Here is a 17,528-nt window from a genome sequence, read left to right as displayed (position 1 = left end):
TGCATTGTTTATCAAGGAAGTGCTGAATGTCTCCCACAAAATCTCAACACCTTTGACAGTTTTGTAAGTAAAACTGTTCTGGTGTACACTGTTTCCCCATGAGAAATGAAAGCGTAACCCGAACGTTTTCGGTATTCCCCTGTGGTTGTAGATGAATGACTGTAGTGGTGGACAAGCTTATCTTTTTTGGAGAAGCAGATCAATTTAGTTATAGTAGGTGGCGACGCACTATATCTGAGGGCAGGGACTACAATTCCCATCAGCCCCTACAATTGGCCATGCTGGCAGGGGATGATGGGAATTGCAGTTCATAACATCTGGCGTGCCAAAGGTTCGCCACCACGGACCTATTACTTACCTTATTGAGTGAAACCTTGGAACATTTTCAAGAAGTCCTAAGATTACTGAGAACATATCTGGAAGTATATTTCCTGTAAAAAAAGAAAGAAAAGGTATTTGAAAGAATGGTTTTTCTCATTCTTTTATCCATCCAGCAGCTCCATAGACCATTGAAAATCCTCTATTGAGGACTGGGGGACTGTCCTGAACAGTAAACCATGCAGCAAAGTATATGGAGCTGAAGTAAGAAGGAGAAATTGGATTAGATCCACTCTTCCTCACCCCTACCCCGCCCTACCTGGTAAGGTATTAAGGCAGAATCATTGGAGCACATGCCAGCCTCTCCAAGGGGTTTTTATGGAGCATACTGGTGGCTCCTAGGGATAAGGGAAGATCTGTTCCTATGCATCTGTTCGTTTTTTGAGTATTAGGATGCAACCCGTGGGTTGAAAGCTGCTGCTTTAGGAGATTACTGAGGTAAAAAAAATCATTGTTTTACTTCCATTCTTTATCTCTGTTTTTATTACTTGTAATTTTGCATCAGATTCTCAAATAATTTGTGCTAAATATCTGTTGTTTGGAGCAGAGCACCAATAGACTGGATAGTGATAGAATATCGACATCCAGCACAGCTGAACGAGGCATGGTGAAGCCAATGATAAGAATAGAACAGCAGCAGGATTACCGGAGGCAAGATGGCAGGTACCAAAAGGCATTCTCCAAGGATGAAATGGGCTGTTCTGTTTTTGGAAAACTGAAGCATGTTTGAACCAAAACGTGGGACTTATTATAGTCAGTTAATGTACTCTTGCTTGTGATTTTATATGGATAAAAATGGCTTTGAAAAGAACTCCATAATTCCTCCTTGGGTAAAGTAATATGTACTTCATTAAATTTGTTAGTCAACAGAGCGTTTATAATACTTTATTTGATCAACATTGAAGCCACTGGAAGGAGTCCACAAGCCCTTTCTATAGGTTATAAAGAACTTAGCTACTTTTATTCATGCCTTTGTATGCATGTGAAAGAGTCCTTTCAAGGGTTTTCACTTAGTCCTTAAACCAGACCCCAAATCTGCAATATATGCAGTGAATAATGGAGGTAGCAATTTTTAGAATGGTCTACATCTGAGAGTTGGAAAATAGGTACGTACAAGCATATTTGTGGTTTTGTGTGTAATTATAATTTATATAAATCTTCCCATCATCTTCTCAGGATTATACTGCAGTAGCATCTGTCATTCTATAAAAGGCTCATTCCGCACATGCAGAATAATGCACTTTCAAACTGCTTTCAGTGCTCTTTGAAGCTGTGCGGAATGGCAAAATCCATTTGCAAACAGTTGTGAAAGTGGTTTGAAAACGCATTATTTTGTGTGTGCGGAAGGGGCCAAAGTAATCCCTTCTCCATAAGTTTGGAGATTTGGGAGTCTCCAGGTATACTATGCTGGATTGAATACAGTTGAATATATTTTCCAGTATTTTGCTCAGCTCCAGAGCTGAGGGAATATGTATGTGTGACAGTGATGATGGAAATGTGTGATTGTCTTGTCAAATAACTCAAGCTGGCAATTCTATAGATTTTCTGTTATTAATGTGAGAATGTTACTTTTATGAGAGTAAGGAGTACTTTCCTCATTATTCAAGATAATGAAACACATTGGAAGTACAGAAGTACTTTGCAATTTGTTCAGCAAGATCAGGGGTAGGGAACCTGCGGCTCGAGAGCCGCATGCGGCTCTTCTGCCCTTGCACTGTGGCTCCACAAGCCGAGCCGCCGGCTTCATCCTTGCCTGCCCTGCAGGCAGCAGGGCGGGTGCATTCAATTGCCTCGCTGGGTTGGTTGGGCATTAAGAAGCCGCTGGCTTCCCCTCTCGCTCTGCCTTGTTCGAGCCCGAAAGGCGGGCGCTTTCCGGGCGGTCGGGTAAGGCCGAAGCCGCTGGCTCCTCTATTCCTCTTGCCTGCTCCTGCAGGCAGCAGGGCATGGCATCCATGCTACTTTTCTCAGAATGAGTGGAGTAAAAGGTAAAAAAAAACCCCAATATATACAGTGTTATCTTTATTTTAAATGTCAAAAATTATTTGCGGCTCCAAGTGTTTTCTTTTCCCATGGAAAACGGGTCCAAATGGCTCTTTGAGTGTTAAAGGTTCCCTACCCCTGAGCAAGATAGTAGAGATACATTCATAAAGATGAAGCTTCTGGACTGTCTAAAGTGCCAATTAGATAAGACATTTAGTGGGGGGAAGGAAGTAGTTACTGTATTTTTCAAAGGTTGTATAGAAGAGATCCAGCAGCTGAAAGAGTCTGTGATCCTTGTCTCCATTTTCTGTTGTGAGAAACTGTATTTGCTGAGGAAGGAAATGTAAAAGGTATAACATGACTGTTCAGATGAGAGTGGACCAAAAATACATGAGTGTGCATTTAAAGGAAGAGGAATGCTAGAATTCAGACATTAGTTGGAATGTCACTATGACACGTGATCATTATGATCGTTCTTTAAGAAAAAGACAAAGTGTTATTCATAGAAAAGAACAAGAAAGAGACATTGAAGTGAACAGTAAGCCATGCAGTCATTAGTTTTGCAGTTACATGTTCTTATCTTGAACTGTTCTGTTACATCAAAACTGTTACAATTCCCAGCAAGCTGGCTGATAAGATGACTTATATGACTGTCAGGCTTGAATCTGAAATGCAATTGAAAGAATGATCAGCTCTCATAGTGTTAACGAAATAACTCGTCAGAATGAAAATATTGTCATAGCATAGAAGAGGAGACTCTTTTTCTCCAAGATGAAAATAAAAGGTTAGTAGTTGTTCTAGACATTGTAAGATGTCATTATAAAAAGAACATTGATATTCAGGAACTTTCCTTTTCATTTTCTGGAAAGGAAGCAAGACCCTGTTGTAAAAAGGGTCAAGATGCTGGTGTAATCATTTCATCAGGAGATGTCACAAGGTTTATGGGCAATGTTGAACTCATACAGAGACTAAACAGACTTGAAAAGGGATATGCAAATCATGCATGAAAATTACAATGCCTGGTATCTTCAGAAATGAGAAATTACAATGAATGAACTTCTGTCGGTCACCATTCCAAGTAGTGCTGTCTTAGAGTAAGGTTGAAGAAAGTCTCATTGGCAAATGGGATATCTCATAAGATGGATGAAATTGTAGTGCTGATGAAAACCTTTGTTGATGCATTCTAAAATATAGGAAACACGTTGTTCCCATTGAAAATTAACAGCTTCCTTATGTTATTGGTGAATGAGTTGGACCATACCCATTGGAAGCCAAACTTAGTTTGAAGGAATTCTTTGAAGCACAGAGGTTACTTAGAACAAGAATTGATTTTGAGTGCTTGCAAGGAAGCTAAATGTAGACATCCAGAGTACTGCAGGCTACATACAATTCAGTATATCTACCGGTGATTAAATTACAGTCATAGAAGATGATTCTGTCATCTCTGCATTTTATGCATGAATCACTGAATTATCCACTGTGCCAGAAATTCTTAGAGCTGATCAGAAGAGAACTGCAACTGCAAAGTATTCTCCCAGTCTTAAATTGAGGTCTGTATGTAAAAAGCACAGAAATAGCAATACTTGCTGAAGGATCTATGAAAAGAAAACAAAAAGCAACATGGTTGGATCAGACCAGTGATGCAGCCCATCTATAACCCTGCTTCACACAGTGGCCAGTCAGTTGCTCTGAGGGCCAACAGTCATACTCCTGAAGTTGCCTGTTAGTATTAGGTTTCAAAGATTTACATAAGGCCATTCTTGAGGTACTAAACTGTAGTTGTACCAAGTGTAAACTGAAAAAATATTTCTGTTTCAAAAATGAATTTGGGTGTGACATCAAGGTTAGAGAATGCTGAATGTGCATCTAAGGAAGTGTTGGATGGGTGAGTCATATACAGGGTTGGATACAGCAATCTTGTGAGTGGAAGCTGCTGACAATCATGAATCTCCCTCCCCACCCACACACTCATTTTAACTCTAGGAAAGTTGATCCCCAGGATTGTTGGAACCATGTGTTGTAGTAATAGCCGTGCAGGACAGTGGGCAGCATTGAGGAGCAGGAAGAATGAGGGCAGATTCTCCCATCTTCTTCTTTTGTCTGTAGAGCCTCTGAAGGCATGATTGTGCCCCCTTCCTCCATATTGCAGGTGATTAATTTTATGCAGCTGTTAATTCGCACTGGTCCTGTGTTTCTCGGGGGGGGGGGGTGCATCTTGGAAACTTGAGTGTTTTCCACTGGCTGCTAAGGGAGGCGGACTAAAACTTGCCACTTCTTGTCCTCCAGGTGAGAACTCATAGGCCAATTCCGTTCCTGCCTTAACAAAGGGAGAGCAGCTCAGATAGTCCTCTGCAGCAGCTGAATTTTCTCCTCTGTACTTCCTTTCTTATTCTAATCTCTTTCTGCTCTTGCCTATTACCTTAAGCCTTTGCCTTACAATCTGCAACTTTTCTCCTCTTTTGCAACTGTCATGTTAGTTTTTTCTGGCACACAGCAAGCTGAGACTGCTTTCTCTCTGATGATAATGCAGACCCAGGTCAGCTTTTTCCATCATAGTGGGAATCCTATGAATCTAGCAGCCTGGGAGCCATTGGAGAGAAATCTTGTGTTCAGTCACCCAAATTCTCAATCCAGGATTCTTCTTGACTTCCATAGTTCTCATGGAGGCCTGCCTGCGCATCACTATCTGAGCCACTGCATATTCTCAGATTCTCATACTAAGAACAACACTTCTGATTCTGAGCCCTTTCAAACTATCTTCAGCTCCTCAAATGTTCTCCCAGGTTCTGGTGATACTAGTGGTTTTGTGCCTGAAGGCAGGAAATCCAGTCACATCTGTATCTGGATGATATCCTGATTTGTTCACCAACAAAGGAGAAAGCCGTCAAGCATACAAACCTGGTCATCGTGAACAGGGAAAAAATACATTTGTCCACCACAGAGACTACAGTATCTTGAAGTCATCATAGGCACTCAAAAGAACATTCTATTTCTTCCAGAGGAAAAGGCATCAAGAACATTTCCAAGACCCTATCAGAAACGCAGATGTCTCTGATCCACTTAAAGACCTTATGATTTCATGCATGGGATCAATTCCATGGGCTCACCTGCATTCCTGACCTCTTCAGTAGTTTCTGTGACCACACCAACTGGCAATCACATTGCAAAAGAATGCCTTGCTGACTCTAACCTCAGTCAGACAAAGTATGATCTGGTGAATCAAGGCCAACAATCTAGCTTGAGAACATTTGTGTATTCAGAAGGATATGGTTCAGTTTTTCATAGTTGCCAATCTGATTTGTTGGGAAGAATTCCTATAGGACCAACCAGCCTGGGGCCTCTCAAAAAAGGAAGGAAAGAACTTGAGTATCAATGTCTTGGAACTCAGAGATATAAGGACGACACTCATATACTTCCAACCATTGATCTGGGGTCCGCATATCCTTATCAGAATCAACTGTATATCAGCTAAGGCCCACATCAACAAGCAAGGCAGATTTCAGCGTTATGTCCAGCACGGGAAGCAAGGAGCATTTTATCTTGGGTAGAAATGCACTTTCAGTTAGCACTCAGACAGACTGGTTGAGCAGACACACTATGGATGAGAATCAGTGGTCTAACAAAATGGATACTTTTCAGTTATCATGAACAGATTTTGTGTTCTGAGCATGGACCTCTTTGCATTGGTCTACAGTTATCTAGTACCACAAGTCTTTTTCCACATGCCATCCTCAGGGGGCATCTCATATAAAGCAGTGGTGTGACCGCACTTGGAGTACTGTGTTCCGTTCTGGTTGCTGCTTCTCAAAAAGGATATCGAAGAGATAGAAAAAGTGCAGAGAAGGGCAACGAAGATGATTGAGGGATTGGAGCACCTTCCTTATGAGGAGAGGCTGCAGTGTTTGGGACTCTTTAGTTTGGAGAGGAGATGTCTGAGGGGGAATATGATTGAAGTCTATAAAATTATGAATGGGGTAGAAAATGTTGACAGAGAGAAATTTTTCTTTCTTACAATACTAAAAATGGGGCATACATTGAAAATGCTGTGGGGAAGAATTAGGACTAATAAAAGGAAACATTTCTTCACACAATGCGTGATTGGTGTTTGGAATATGCTGCCACAGAAAGTGGTGATGGCCACTAACCTGGATATCTTTAAAGGGGGCTTGGACAGATTTATGGAGGAGAAGTTGATCTATGGCTACCAATCTTGATCCTCCTTGATCTGAGATTGCAAATACCTTAGCAGGTCAGGTGCTCAGGAGCAGCAGCAGCAGAAGGCCATTACTTTCTCATCCTGCATGTGAGCTCCCAAAGGCATCTGGTGGGCCACTGCGAGTAGCAGAGTGCTAGACTAGATGGACTCTGGTTTGATCCAGCAGGCTCCTTCTCATTTTCTTATGAGAAAGTGGGCACCTGGACTTCTCTGAGACCACAGGGTCTGTCTTTTTACCACTATTGGTTTTTCTTCAGGCTCTGAGGAAGATATACTAGGAACAGGCTGTAGTTATCTTTGTGGCTATGGACTGCTGCCCCGGAGCCGGAGCAGTTAAAATGGCTCCCCCCTGCCGCGGTGGCCCACTGGGTCTAGATTCGGCTCCTAAGCCCACTGTGTGCCGCATTTGCTTGGCCCACAAGCTACTGGTCACCCCTAAACCCTGGCCATCGTGAATGCCACCATTCCCAGGTGCTGCTATCTCCCCCCAGTTCCCTCCGACACCCACTACCAGGCTCCTTGTGGTCTGCTGCTCCAACATAGATCCTCAATCTCCAAAGACGATCCTCGATCTTTGGTGTCCAGGGCGGGACTAAGCTTGCCTTCGTATAGGCACCTACCGGTGCTTGCTGACGACGCAGCACCAATCAGGACCCAGCCCTCCCGCATGCGTGGGCTGGGTCCTACCCTTGTGAGGGCATATGATTCAGCTTTCACTGGGGCCCCTCCCAGCCTGCAGTGGCGGGCCACAATCGAGCCACGCCCGCTCTTTAGTCCTCCTTTGCTACTTTAGCCAAGTTTGTGTTTTACAGTTGCCAAATCAAGCATGCACATCTGGCTATCTTGGGACAAAATTTTACCTCCAGAGCTTTAAAAAGTACTTTGACAAGCATTTCACATATAAAAACAGTGATACAAATAAAATGACTGATAGTGCAGTCCTAAGCAGAGTTACACCCTTCTAACCTTATTCCCTTTAATGTATGTATGTGTATATATAATGTATAATGTATGTATGTGTACACACGTATGTATCTACGTTTATGCAGTGGAAGGAGCACAAATATGGTTAAAATTATAAAGGTATAAAAGCTGAAATAATAAAATAAATAAATGAATAAATAAAAATTATGAACACTCACAAAGCCAAATGAGTACTGCAAGTGTGCCACCATTTTTCTGTATCTTTTGGGTGCATAGTTTTTTTCAAAACTATTAGCATTATTCATCACATATGGTACTAATTCACTCTTGCTGGTGGTATATCTCAAGGACTGTTTGGACTTCTCTGTATCTGAATTTAGCATGGCATTTGACTTCTGCATAGAAAGCAGTTAGTTTGGATTTCTTGTCAGAACAAGAACTTTAATTTTATTAGATAACTAGCAGGGCACCCGTGCTCGCTATGCATACTTCATCACAGGCTCTCTATGAATTTCGGGTTAACATTCAACATACTTCTTTACAGCCTGTTTGTGAACTTTGGGGTGACATGCAGCATATTTCCTCATAGCCTGTCTGTGGACTGATGGGTTTGTTTTCACATATTTTGCAGCAACTTCCTGTAGTTGTCTTTTTCTAATGCAATGTGTTATTGCTCTCTTTCACCTGGTGGGCTCCAAAAGACGTCATGTGGAAGCAGCCGCTTGTATTTTTGGGATGCAGAAAAGGAAGTGTTCAATTCTGCAAATTGGATGCTGATGATAGTGAGAAGGCTGTAGAAGAGGTTCCAGGATAGAGCTTGAAGGGCAGGAGCTGGACTGTACCCCACTGCAGCAGCATTACTTGGGGACTCATCCCGCCACTCTCTGTGAGCACTGACACCAATTCGCACATTGTGCTGAGGAAGCAGTAAACTTTGTCTCCCCACAGTAATCAATCTTGGATGTCCATATGCAAAACCTGACAAAATGTTTAGGTAGTCCAAGGTGATAGTGTGGGTTTGTAAATGTATGTTGATAGTATTTGGCTGTAGCGGTGTTGTTAACGTGTGAGGGTGGGTGGAGGAGTACTTTTTTCACAGCCTGTCTGTTAACATTGGGGTAACATTCAGCATACTTCTTTGCAGCCTGTTCTGGTGAACTTTGAAGGGTGACATGCAGCGCTGCATTTCCTGCAGCAGCCTGTCTGTGGACTGATGGGGTTTGTTTTCGACATATCTTTGCAGCAGCTTCCTTGGGTAGTTGTTCTTTTTATAATGCAGTGTGTAAAGCACTTTCTGTGTTTAATTCCTCTTCTCCCTGTAGTGGTTTCAGCAGAAGGGATAGGTTTGCATGTGTTGTGGAGGGCAGTGTTAGAGTGCATTTGGCGCACCTTGGTGAAGGACATGAAGCTGGTAGTATTTAACTGTCACCCTTAGAATGTTCGTGCAGCATGTCTGTGGACTGAGTGGTTGATTTGCCCTCAGAATGTTCGCGCAGATGGCCAGAGGTGAGCAGTGAAAACAGTAAATGTGTAATAACTTGAGTAAAAATGAATATTTTGAAAAATCCTTTCTTAGTGAGCACCACATAATGAACCGGTGTGCCAAATTTCAACTTTGTAGGTTTGGTGGTTTTTGAGTTCTTTTGATGAGTCAGTCAGTGATATTTTGCGTTTATAGATCTAGATGAGCATGGTCAGTATGGGTAGTACTATCAAATATCTCCCTAGATCCACTTCTGATGCCCTTGGGTTGATATGAGATAGGATGATGCTTCTGCATCAGTTGGAAGATCTTATTGATGCTGTGTGGAGTTCTATAGGAGAGAAAATGTGACCATTGTAAGAAGCATTGATTATTTGTTTTGATGCAAGAGAGCAAGGATTAAGACAGGACTCAAGCAATCACGAGTATAATGAAGTGAATGAATGTTATTGGTTCATCCAGAAATATTTTATTTTTAAAATTTTATTTATCTGTACATTTGTTTCCCACGCATCACCAATGTCCCTGGGCAGGGCACAGTTATAAAACATATAAAACAATCTTAAAACTATAATAAAATCTACTTTAAAAGCTATCCCCATTCTCCACTGTATGTCTCCTAAAATATATTTAGGTTTAGGTATGCTGAAAGCGTTTATTGTGAGATTGTAAGTTTACCCTTTGATGAAAATTGAAATAGCAAAATACTTAACATTAATATTATTTTGTATGGATTTGTGGGAAAGTCAGTTAGACCAAATGTAGAGTTGCCATTTCTAGCTGATGCATTTGCAGAATTTGCAAACATAAACCTTTCATATGCTCCGGCATCTGGTTCATAGTAATGAATAATGTTCTCAGAGTCTGATATTACATTAAAGATTCATTAGAAGAGATAGCAAAATTAGTCCTCTAATCACTTTCAGAGTGTGTTCAAATTTATTGTGAAATCTGTCTCAACTACAAGTAGGTTTTGTAAAAGGAAAAAAAGTGGGGGTGGTATCTGACAGGCAAGTTGTTATATGTAACAGGCAGCAGAATAGATGTCATTTTGCGTTATGGTCCAAAGCATGAAATAAAGACAGATCTAATTAAATGTTCCCTGCTACAAATTTAACTGATCTGAAGGAGGGTAGAGGACACAAACTATGATAAGAAAAGATCTGCTGCATTTATTTTCATTTGCAGGGTTTCAGTTTCTTATGCAGTATTAATAGATATATGCTGTTCTCTGATTTAAGCTCTGCAAGCCTTTAAAACCCCTTGTAAATGCCCAGCTATTGAGAACTTAGCAGGTTTAGTGGTGGTAGAAAAGTGAGACAACTTACCTTAATTTTTCAGATCTCGTAATGGTTTACTCTTTTTCCCTCTAAACAAAACTCTAATTTAATCCCGGTCTAGATAGGAGAGAGAAATCTAGTCTATGGTTTTGTAGTAATAACAAACTTTAGTTTGCTTAGAAAATTCATTGAGCTGTTTCTCACATTCCATTTGCTAGATACCAAGTAACACACATTTGGCTCTGCCCTTGCTGTTTCATAAATTAAAAATATGCTATAGGTTTTGTCACTATAATGACTGTAAATATAGAATGACAGATTAATTTACCAGCAGCTGGTCAATTAATTTATAATTCTGGTCTTCAGGGTATGTGTTGAATATGTGTGTAACATAAGCCTTCTGCTACAGGTGACAGGCTGCCTTTATCAGTATATTGTGTGCTGCAAATTGATTAATAATGCAGATTCTAAATTCAAGTATGCACCATGATCTCTGCCATTAATGATCAAGTAGTACTTGAGAGTGGGGCTCACAAGAAGAGGAGTGAAGATGGAATCTTAAATAGAATAGTATATTTTTAGCAAGATCACATTTTTAATTAACTGATGAATAAAAATGGTGTATGCATTCTCAAAAACAAACTGTTTGGAGAAGTCCATCTCTTTTGACAGTGGAATCAATTTTCATTCTTTGAATAGGACTTTTGAATATCTGCTTTCTGCCTCTAGATCACAGGATGCACATGGACCTGAACTGATACTACCTGCAAGCATTGAATTCAGGGAAAGCTGTAAGTATTTTCTCAAATCTGACTTCAAGTATAACAAAATTAATAGTGCTTTTAAAATATAGTTCAGTACCAGAAGTGTAGATTTAAAAAAAGTCATGGTTTTGAAGGAAGTTTAAATATGTTCACAATACCTATCTTCTCAGTAGAAACTCCTCTTGAAGAAGTGTGAGAGCGAAGGAGTTGGGAAGTGAAGGAAATTAATTTAGTCATTTTATTAGAAGTACAAGGATCTTCATGAAACAAATATGGGATTCTGATCTTAGGACTTCATAGTATTTTATTTACTAGAATCCACAGGCCATGTTTTGTTTCTTTTGTCTTTAAAGGAAGAACTAGTGTAGTACAGTGGTTTGGGTGTTGGACTAGACCAGTAGGACCAAAGTTCTCATTTAAATCATGAAACTTGTTTGGTGTCACCTTGGGCACACATATGTCTTATAGTCTCACAAAATGGTTGTGGGGATAAGGCAGAAAAGCACACAATTATAAGCTACCCTGAGTTCCTTGTAAGAAGAGCAGAAAAAAAATAGCTTTTTTTCCTGAAGTAGTGTCATAAGCTACCTCATGTAACTATTGACAACAGTCAGAGATCCTATAAGGTAAATATATGTATATATATTATTCTTGGTTTGTCATTTCTTCTTTTTCTTCAGCTGAAGATGCCTTTTTGTCTGCCATTATAAATTATACCAATAGCTCAACAGTTCATTTTAAGCTGTCTCCAACTTATGTCTTGTACATGACATGCCGGTATGTATTGTCGAGCCACTACAGACCTGACATCAGTCCTGCTGAGCGTACTCACAAAGTAATTGCAATAGTGAACAAGATGGTGAGCATGATGGAAGGAGTTATACAGGTCAGTTTGTCAATAAGAGATATATCAAAAATTTATTGGAATATGTTTTAATGACTGAATTTTTACCCTGTTTCCCCGAATATAAGACATCCCCTAACAATAAGACATAGTAGAGGTTTTGCGGAAGTGCGAAATATAAGGCATCCCCCGAAAGTAAGACAAAGCAAAGTTTTTGTTTGGAAGCATGCCCAACGAATACAACACAGAAAAATAAGACATCCCCTGAAAATAAAACATAGCGCATCTTTGGGAGCAAAAATTAATATAAGACACTGTCTTATATTCGGGGAAACACGGTAACACATTTTTAAACACAAAAATTGAACAGGTTAACAGTCTTTGGTATTCTGTTGTGGCACAGTGCTTAACAATACCAGATCGTACCCAGAAAACTGGTGGTTTTTGGTGTTTTTTTTTTGGTGTAAAGCTACTTTGTTATGAAATGAAAAACAGAAAATTTGCTAATAAAAGGTTATGGTAATAAATACACACATGTTTTTTTAATTTGCCATTATGGGTCATTGGTATACAATCCTTTTATGTGATATTCACTACATTATGAACTAAATCTGTTCTTGATATTACTGTTCTGACTTAACCATATTTTTATTTTGTCTTCGTAAATATTTTATATACCCAGTTATGCCTTTAAATATACATCTGTGGATTCAGTAGGATGATTGGCAATTATGCTTAGATATAATCAACCTTTAATTATAACTAATACCATAGGGGTTATGACACTCTTTAATTTCTGTGTTCAGGATTTTATTTCGCACTGATTAAAAGTTTATCCCATTTGTTAATGTTCCCCTTCTGTTTTTTTTTTCTTTAAATTGACCTGTTTCTGTCTTTACATGGCCTGTTTCTGTCTTTACATGGCTCTCAATTATCAAAGTGGTTCTATAAATCTGAAATGCAATCCTGCACAGTTCATACACACAGATCTAGTCTATAGAATCCTTGCATTGGGTTACCCTTAAGCTACTGGGCAGGCAACAGCATTCCATTTGTTCAGGAAAGATCTGTATCTGTCATACAGTCATTCAACAACATTCTCTTGGCCTAGATATCCTTTGTCTGAGTTAGGAAAGCATTAGAGTAGCTGCATGAGGGGGACTGAAAATTGATTTACTTGATGCTTAGAGTAGATAGCAAGCCTCAGAATGGATTCAGTTGTTTCAGCATATTCTGTTACAAGGAACAGTGAAGAGGATTATCCTTTCTTAGACAATTAGAGTCTGGACAGGAGAAAAACATTTTTAAATATGCTATGGTGTGTTCTTAAGGAATTCCAAATAATGTTTATTGTTATTACTATTTTTGAAATAAATTTTAATACAAACATTTCATTACAATAACGACAATAAAATAACACATGAAATTGCAAGAAAGAACATAGCAAATCCATACATATAATCATAGCAGTACTTTTTAACTCAATGTTTAGATGCCTAAAGAATTTATTATTGTAGTATGGCATTGGGTAGCATAAACTCAACCCAAATCTGAATGATAGGAAGGGTTTCTTATCTCCAGCTGGTGGCTGGAGATCTCCTGGGATTATAGCTGTTCTCCGGGCAACAGAAATCAGTTTACCTAGAGAAAATGGCCACAATGTAAAGTGGACTCCATGGAATTATACCCCACTGAAGTCCCTCCCCAGTACCCACCCTCCTTAGGCTCCTCAAGCCCAATATCTCCAGGTATTTCTCTACCAGGAACAAACAATCCTAACATGGGGGAATAAATATTGAACAGCAAGCAACTGAAAAGTGATATTGGAGGAATAGCTTGATCTAGATGAAAGAATGGAAGTGTCCTTCTAGATATTTTGTAAGGCCTAGCTGAAGATGCTTTTCACATTTTGCTTCCCTGAACAACCATTGATTTAGAGAGGGAAAATACAAAAGGAACCTCTGCAAGTATTGACAGTTAGGTTTTCCATGTCATTTCCTCCTCCCTCCTTTCTTAACACAATTAAAAAAACAACAGTGAGAACAGAAAGTAGCGCATGCCCTCAATTTTTCTTTGATGTATCATAAATCCAAATCTGATAAGCATTTGGAGGTAGGGCTGCAATAGAAAAGTACAAATGTTTAGTGATAATAAATGGGAGACTTTTGTGAAATGTCCATGCCTCTGATAATTCTTCCTGATTGGCTGTTGTGTGTTTTCCAGGCTGTGTGGCTGTGGTCTGGTAGTTTTAGCTACTAACATTTTGCAACCATCTTCAGAGGCACGTCGTGGTAGGATGTGTTGCTCTCTGTAACACAGTGTGGAACTCTGACACAGTTAGGAGCTTAAATTACTGGACCACTTCCATACATCTGGAAAACCCACAACAGCCAGTTGATTCTGGCTGTGAAAACCTTCAACAGTACATTCTTGCTGACCCCTTATTTGTTTTACCCAAATATTTGTTTTACCCAAATATGGTTTTTTTGACCCAAAGCAATTTTAATTAAATACAAAACAGTATATAATTTTTCTGTAATTTAGAGTCATAAACAGGGTACATTTTTTAGTGGAACAACAGTATCTGGAATTATGGAGTAACTGCCATGAAAGCTCCTTGGCTGACCTCTGTCCAGTCATTCTCACCCAGCCTAATATACCTCACAGAGAGTGGAGTATAAATATCTGACATTTTTTAAATGGCAGTATCTCAGTGTTTAGAAACATCCACAAATATTTCTCAAAAGATTATGGAACATTATCAGCATAGATTTGGGTTACAAAAATCTGGTGTATGTTAGAAATTAAAATATGGTGTTGGATCCAGTGGACCTCACAGAAGTCTCTCATTATGATCTTTCTTCCCTTTTTACTGCAACCACTATGAAATTTGGCTCCGTGGCACAGGGATGCTAGGGGATCTTCAGAGCCAGTGTTGGATGTGACTTTGAGGGACAAGTGAATCAGCCAACATTGCACCCCTCTTTTAAGCAAAAATGTCATTGCATTCACAAAATGATCCAAGATCTAGAGAGTGTTGTTATTAAAGTGTGGAGGAAAACAGTTTGGACACCACCTATATTCAACATTGGATTTCAAATCACAGGAGAGCAAGGGAATTTTAACCCTTGGGTAAAAAGCAATACAGGGTTTGATTGTAATAATTGCAGAATTCATATTCAGTAACGTAAAGCAAAAATCTTAGTGGTACACAGGTTTTTCCTTGTCAATACAAGTAGAAATTATGTACTACATACAAAAGAATCAGAGAAACTTTGACATTATCAGAGAATAGCTGACTTTTAAAATATGTGTTATCAAAGCTTTGGAAGAGCTTTCTTTATAAAATATATAGGGTTGGATCGTGTATTCATTTTCTGCTGGTTAAAGAGTGCTTCTGTAGTGTTGGTAATTTTGATGGCTTGCATCAGCTGAAAAGAGAAAAAGAGGTGATCTTATTTGGTCCCTACAATCACTCCACCCACCCCCACCCCTGGTTTCTGAGGCTTATTTTGTTTTCAGATCTCTCCCAATATTTAGAAGAGTTTTGGGGAGAACCAGCAAGCTGTTTGGAGAATGGATAGGCAGGGAAGCATTTGCATTGCCTATAACCTTCTGTGAACTCTTCTTGTGGATTCAATCCAAAAATCTTTTCTATATTATTCTATTTTTTTAATGTACAAACTCAGTATTTCTATGTTTTTTTAAAAATGAATCCCACTACATCTGGGTGCCTTGCAATTCAGCACTTCAGCACAAAGATAGCTTGTTGTAGGAAAGAAAGGCAATACTTACTGGCTTCTGTGAAGAGGCTCTGAATGCAAGAGATCTGTGCAGGATTACACTTTTGGCATTATTGTTGCTTCATCTGGGTTGTCTGAAGGAGGATAATCTGAAAAAGCCTAGATTTCCTCCAAAATAACATTTGTACACCATCTCATTGCCTCCACTTTTAAAAAAAGTTTTCTAAGTTTCAACATTCCTGGTGAAATGTTGTTTTGATGTGACTGAGCGTAAGTCTTGTGCCGTCATATTTAGTGTTTGATTTCTAAAACTACCATGATTGTTCACAAGTTTCTTTCTTCTGTTTGATTTCCTTCGTTCGTTTTTCTCCAGGAGGTAGACCAGGTTGATCAGGTAGGATATATTGCTGGGAACTGATCCTAGCTGTGTTGGCTTAGCTCAGTTTCTCGTGCTGCTTCCATATAAAGTACAATATTTCTGCAGCTGGGTTGAACAGTTCATAACACTCATTCAGCAGCTGGAACATGCAGTACTAAAATCCTTTTTTGAATGTGCAACTTATCAGCATTCCATAATTTCTGCTTAATGCTCTTCAGTATGGAGATGTAATGACAAAAGTTCTTTTTCTCCCTTCCCCCCTTTTTTGTCTGTGGTTCTGTTCTTTGGATCTCATCTAAGGTTGCCTGGCCTAGCGTTTGTGGTCGGGAAATGGTGAGATAGATCAGTACTCGATACTGTGTTGCTTGGTGTCAGAGCCAGTAGCTTGCAGTATCTGGGTGTCAGTGGGCCTTAATGAACATGTGCTTATGCACACACAGATTACCAGATAATGCATACATTTACGCTTTCAGCATTCCATGGCAACATGCTAACTCCATTCCACTAATAGCATTTGGAATATGTAACAATTGATAATTAAACTGTATCTTATGATTTGGATCTGTTGCATCATGACCAGCATATTTGTGGTTTCACATCAAATCTTTGCAAATATCTGGTATCTGAGTTATATTTAGGGATACTGGTCTATCTAAATAACAGTGAGTTCAAATTGAATTGCTGTCAGGTGACTTCTTTTGTATTTACACCTCTCATTTAATATTTTCAGAAGCAGAAGAATATTGCAGGGGCACTTGCTTTCTGGATGGCAAATGCATCTGAGCTGCTAAACTTCATAAAGCAGGATCGAGACCTTAGCCGAATCACATTAGATGCACAAGATGTTTTGGCACACTTAGTTCAAATGGCGTTCAAGTAAGAATGGCATATTACTGCATGCTCTTTTATGTTGGTCGTTGTTAGAAAAAGTGGATGGTAAAGACAAGAAAAGGGGAGATGAGTCTGTAAGGACATATTCAAAACTTTGTACTATGGTAATGTAACGGTTGCATAGGTAAAAGGGTACCCAAGTTGTTCCTTTCTTTAATGCCTGCTTTATGTTTATTAAATTTTTGGTTGACTGCAGATAATTTATTACATGATATCAAATAGAATTGATGGTTGAGACTGTTACATACTCTTCATTTCCCTGAGTTTCAGAAAGTCCAAGTAATACAAAAAGTTGTTCTCTTTAAAAGGGAAAGCAGTGGAGCCTTGAAGGGTTTGTTTGTTGTTTGTTTAAATTTACAAACATGGCAAGTAGAACTCAGATGGAGGCAAAGAAGAACTCCTAGAATATAACAGGTCCACTACCCCCTATTGGATGCACCATGAGAAAGAGAGACCCTGGAGATGCTTCAGCCAGCTCACAGCTGTCTGTGCTTTTCTCCATTTCTTCCAACCTTCTCTCAATTTATTCTTACCTATTTCTTTCAGTGTATTAAAACAGTTTCATTAAACACATCCTCTGAAGCTGCAACCAAAGAGGAGAATGCTCCCTTCCCCAACAATACTACCATACCATATAGGGGCTTTC

The 17,528-nt window shown here is 39.4% G+C and overlaps 1 protein-coding gene across 24 annotated transcripts in view; it reads left to right on the top strand.

Annotated features, from left to right (window-relative positions):
- AFDN (afadin, adherens junction formation factor) overlaps positions 1-17,528 on the top strand; it is a 145,411-nt gene that overhangs the window by 72,783 nt on the left and 55,100 nt on the right. For 16 of the 24 annotated variants that reach the window (XM_048487203.1, XM_048487196.1, XM_048487189.1 and 13 more), the window contains 5 exons: positions 926-1,041; positions 10,991-11,052; positions 11,706-11,911; positions 15,986-16,006; positions 16,722-16,867. In XM_048487203.1, the coding sequence (XP_048343160.1) occupies positions 926-1,041; positions 10,991-11,052; positions 11,706-11,911; positions 15,986-16,006; positions 16,722-16,867 (551 nt within the window). The remainder of the gene's footprint in view (positions 1-925; positions 1,042-10,990; positions 11,053-11,705; positions 11,912-15,985; positions 16,007-16,721; positions 16,868-17,528) is intronic. The other 8 variants (XM_048487248.1, XM_048487213.1, XM_048487341.1 and 5 more) reach the window with 1 other exon arrangement.

Source organism: Sphaerodactylus townsendi, linkage group LG01 (assembly GCF_021028975.2).
Source record: "Sphaerodactylus townsendi isolate TG3544 linkage group LG01, MPM_Stown_v2.3, whole genome shotgun sequence".
In the NCBI taxonomy this organism is placed as follows: Eukaryota; Metazoa; Chordata; class Lepidosauria; order Squamata; family Sphaerodactylidae; genus Sphaerodactylus; species Sphaerodactylus townsendi.
Note: the sequence above shows the minus strand (reverse complement) of the source record. Positions and strands in the feature narration are given on the sequence as shown.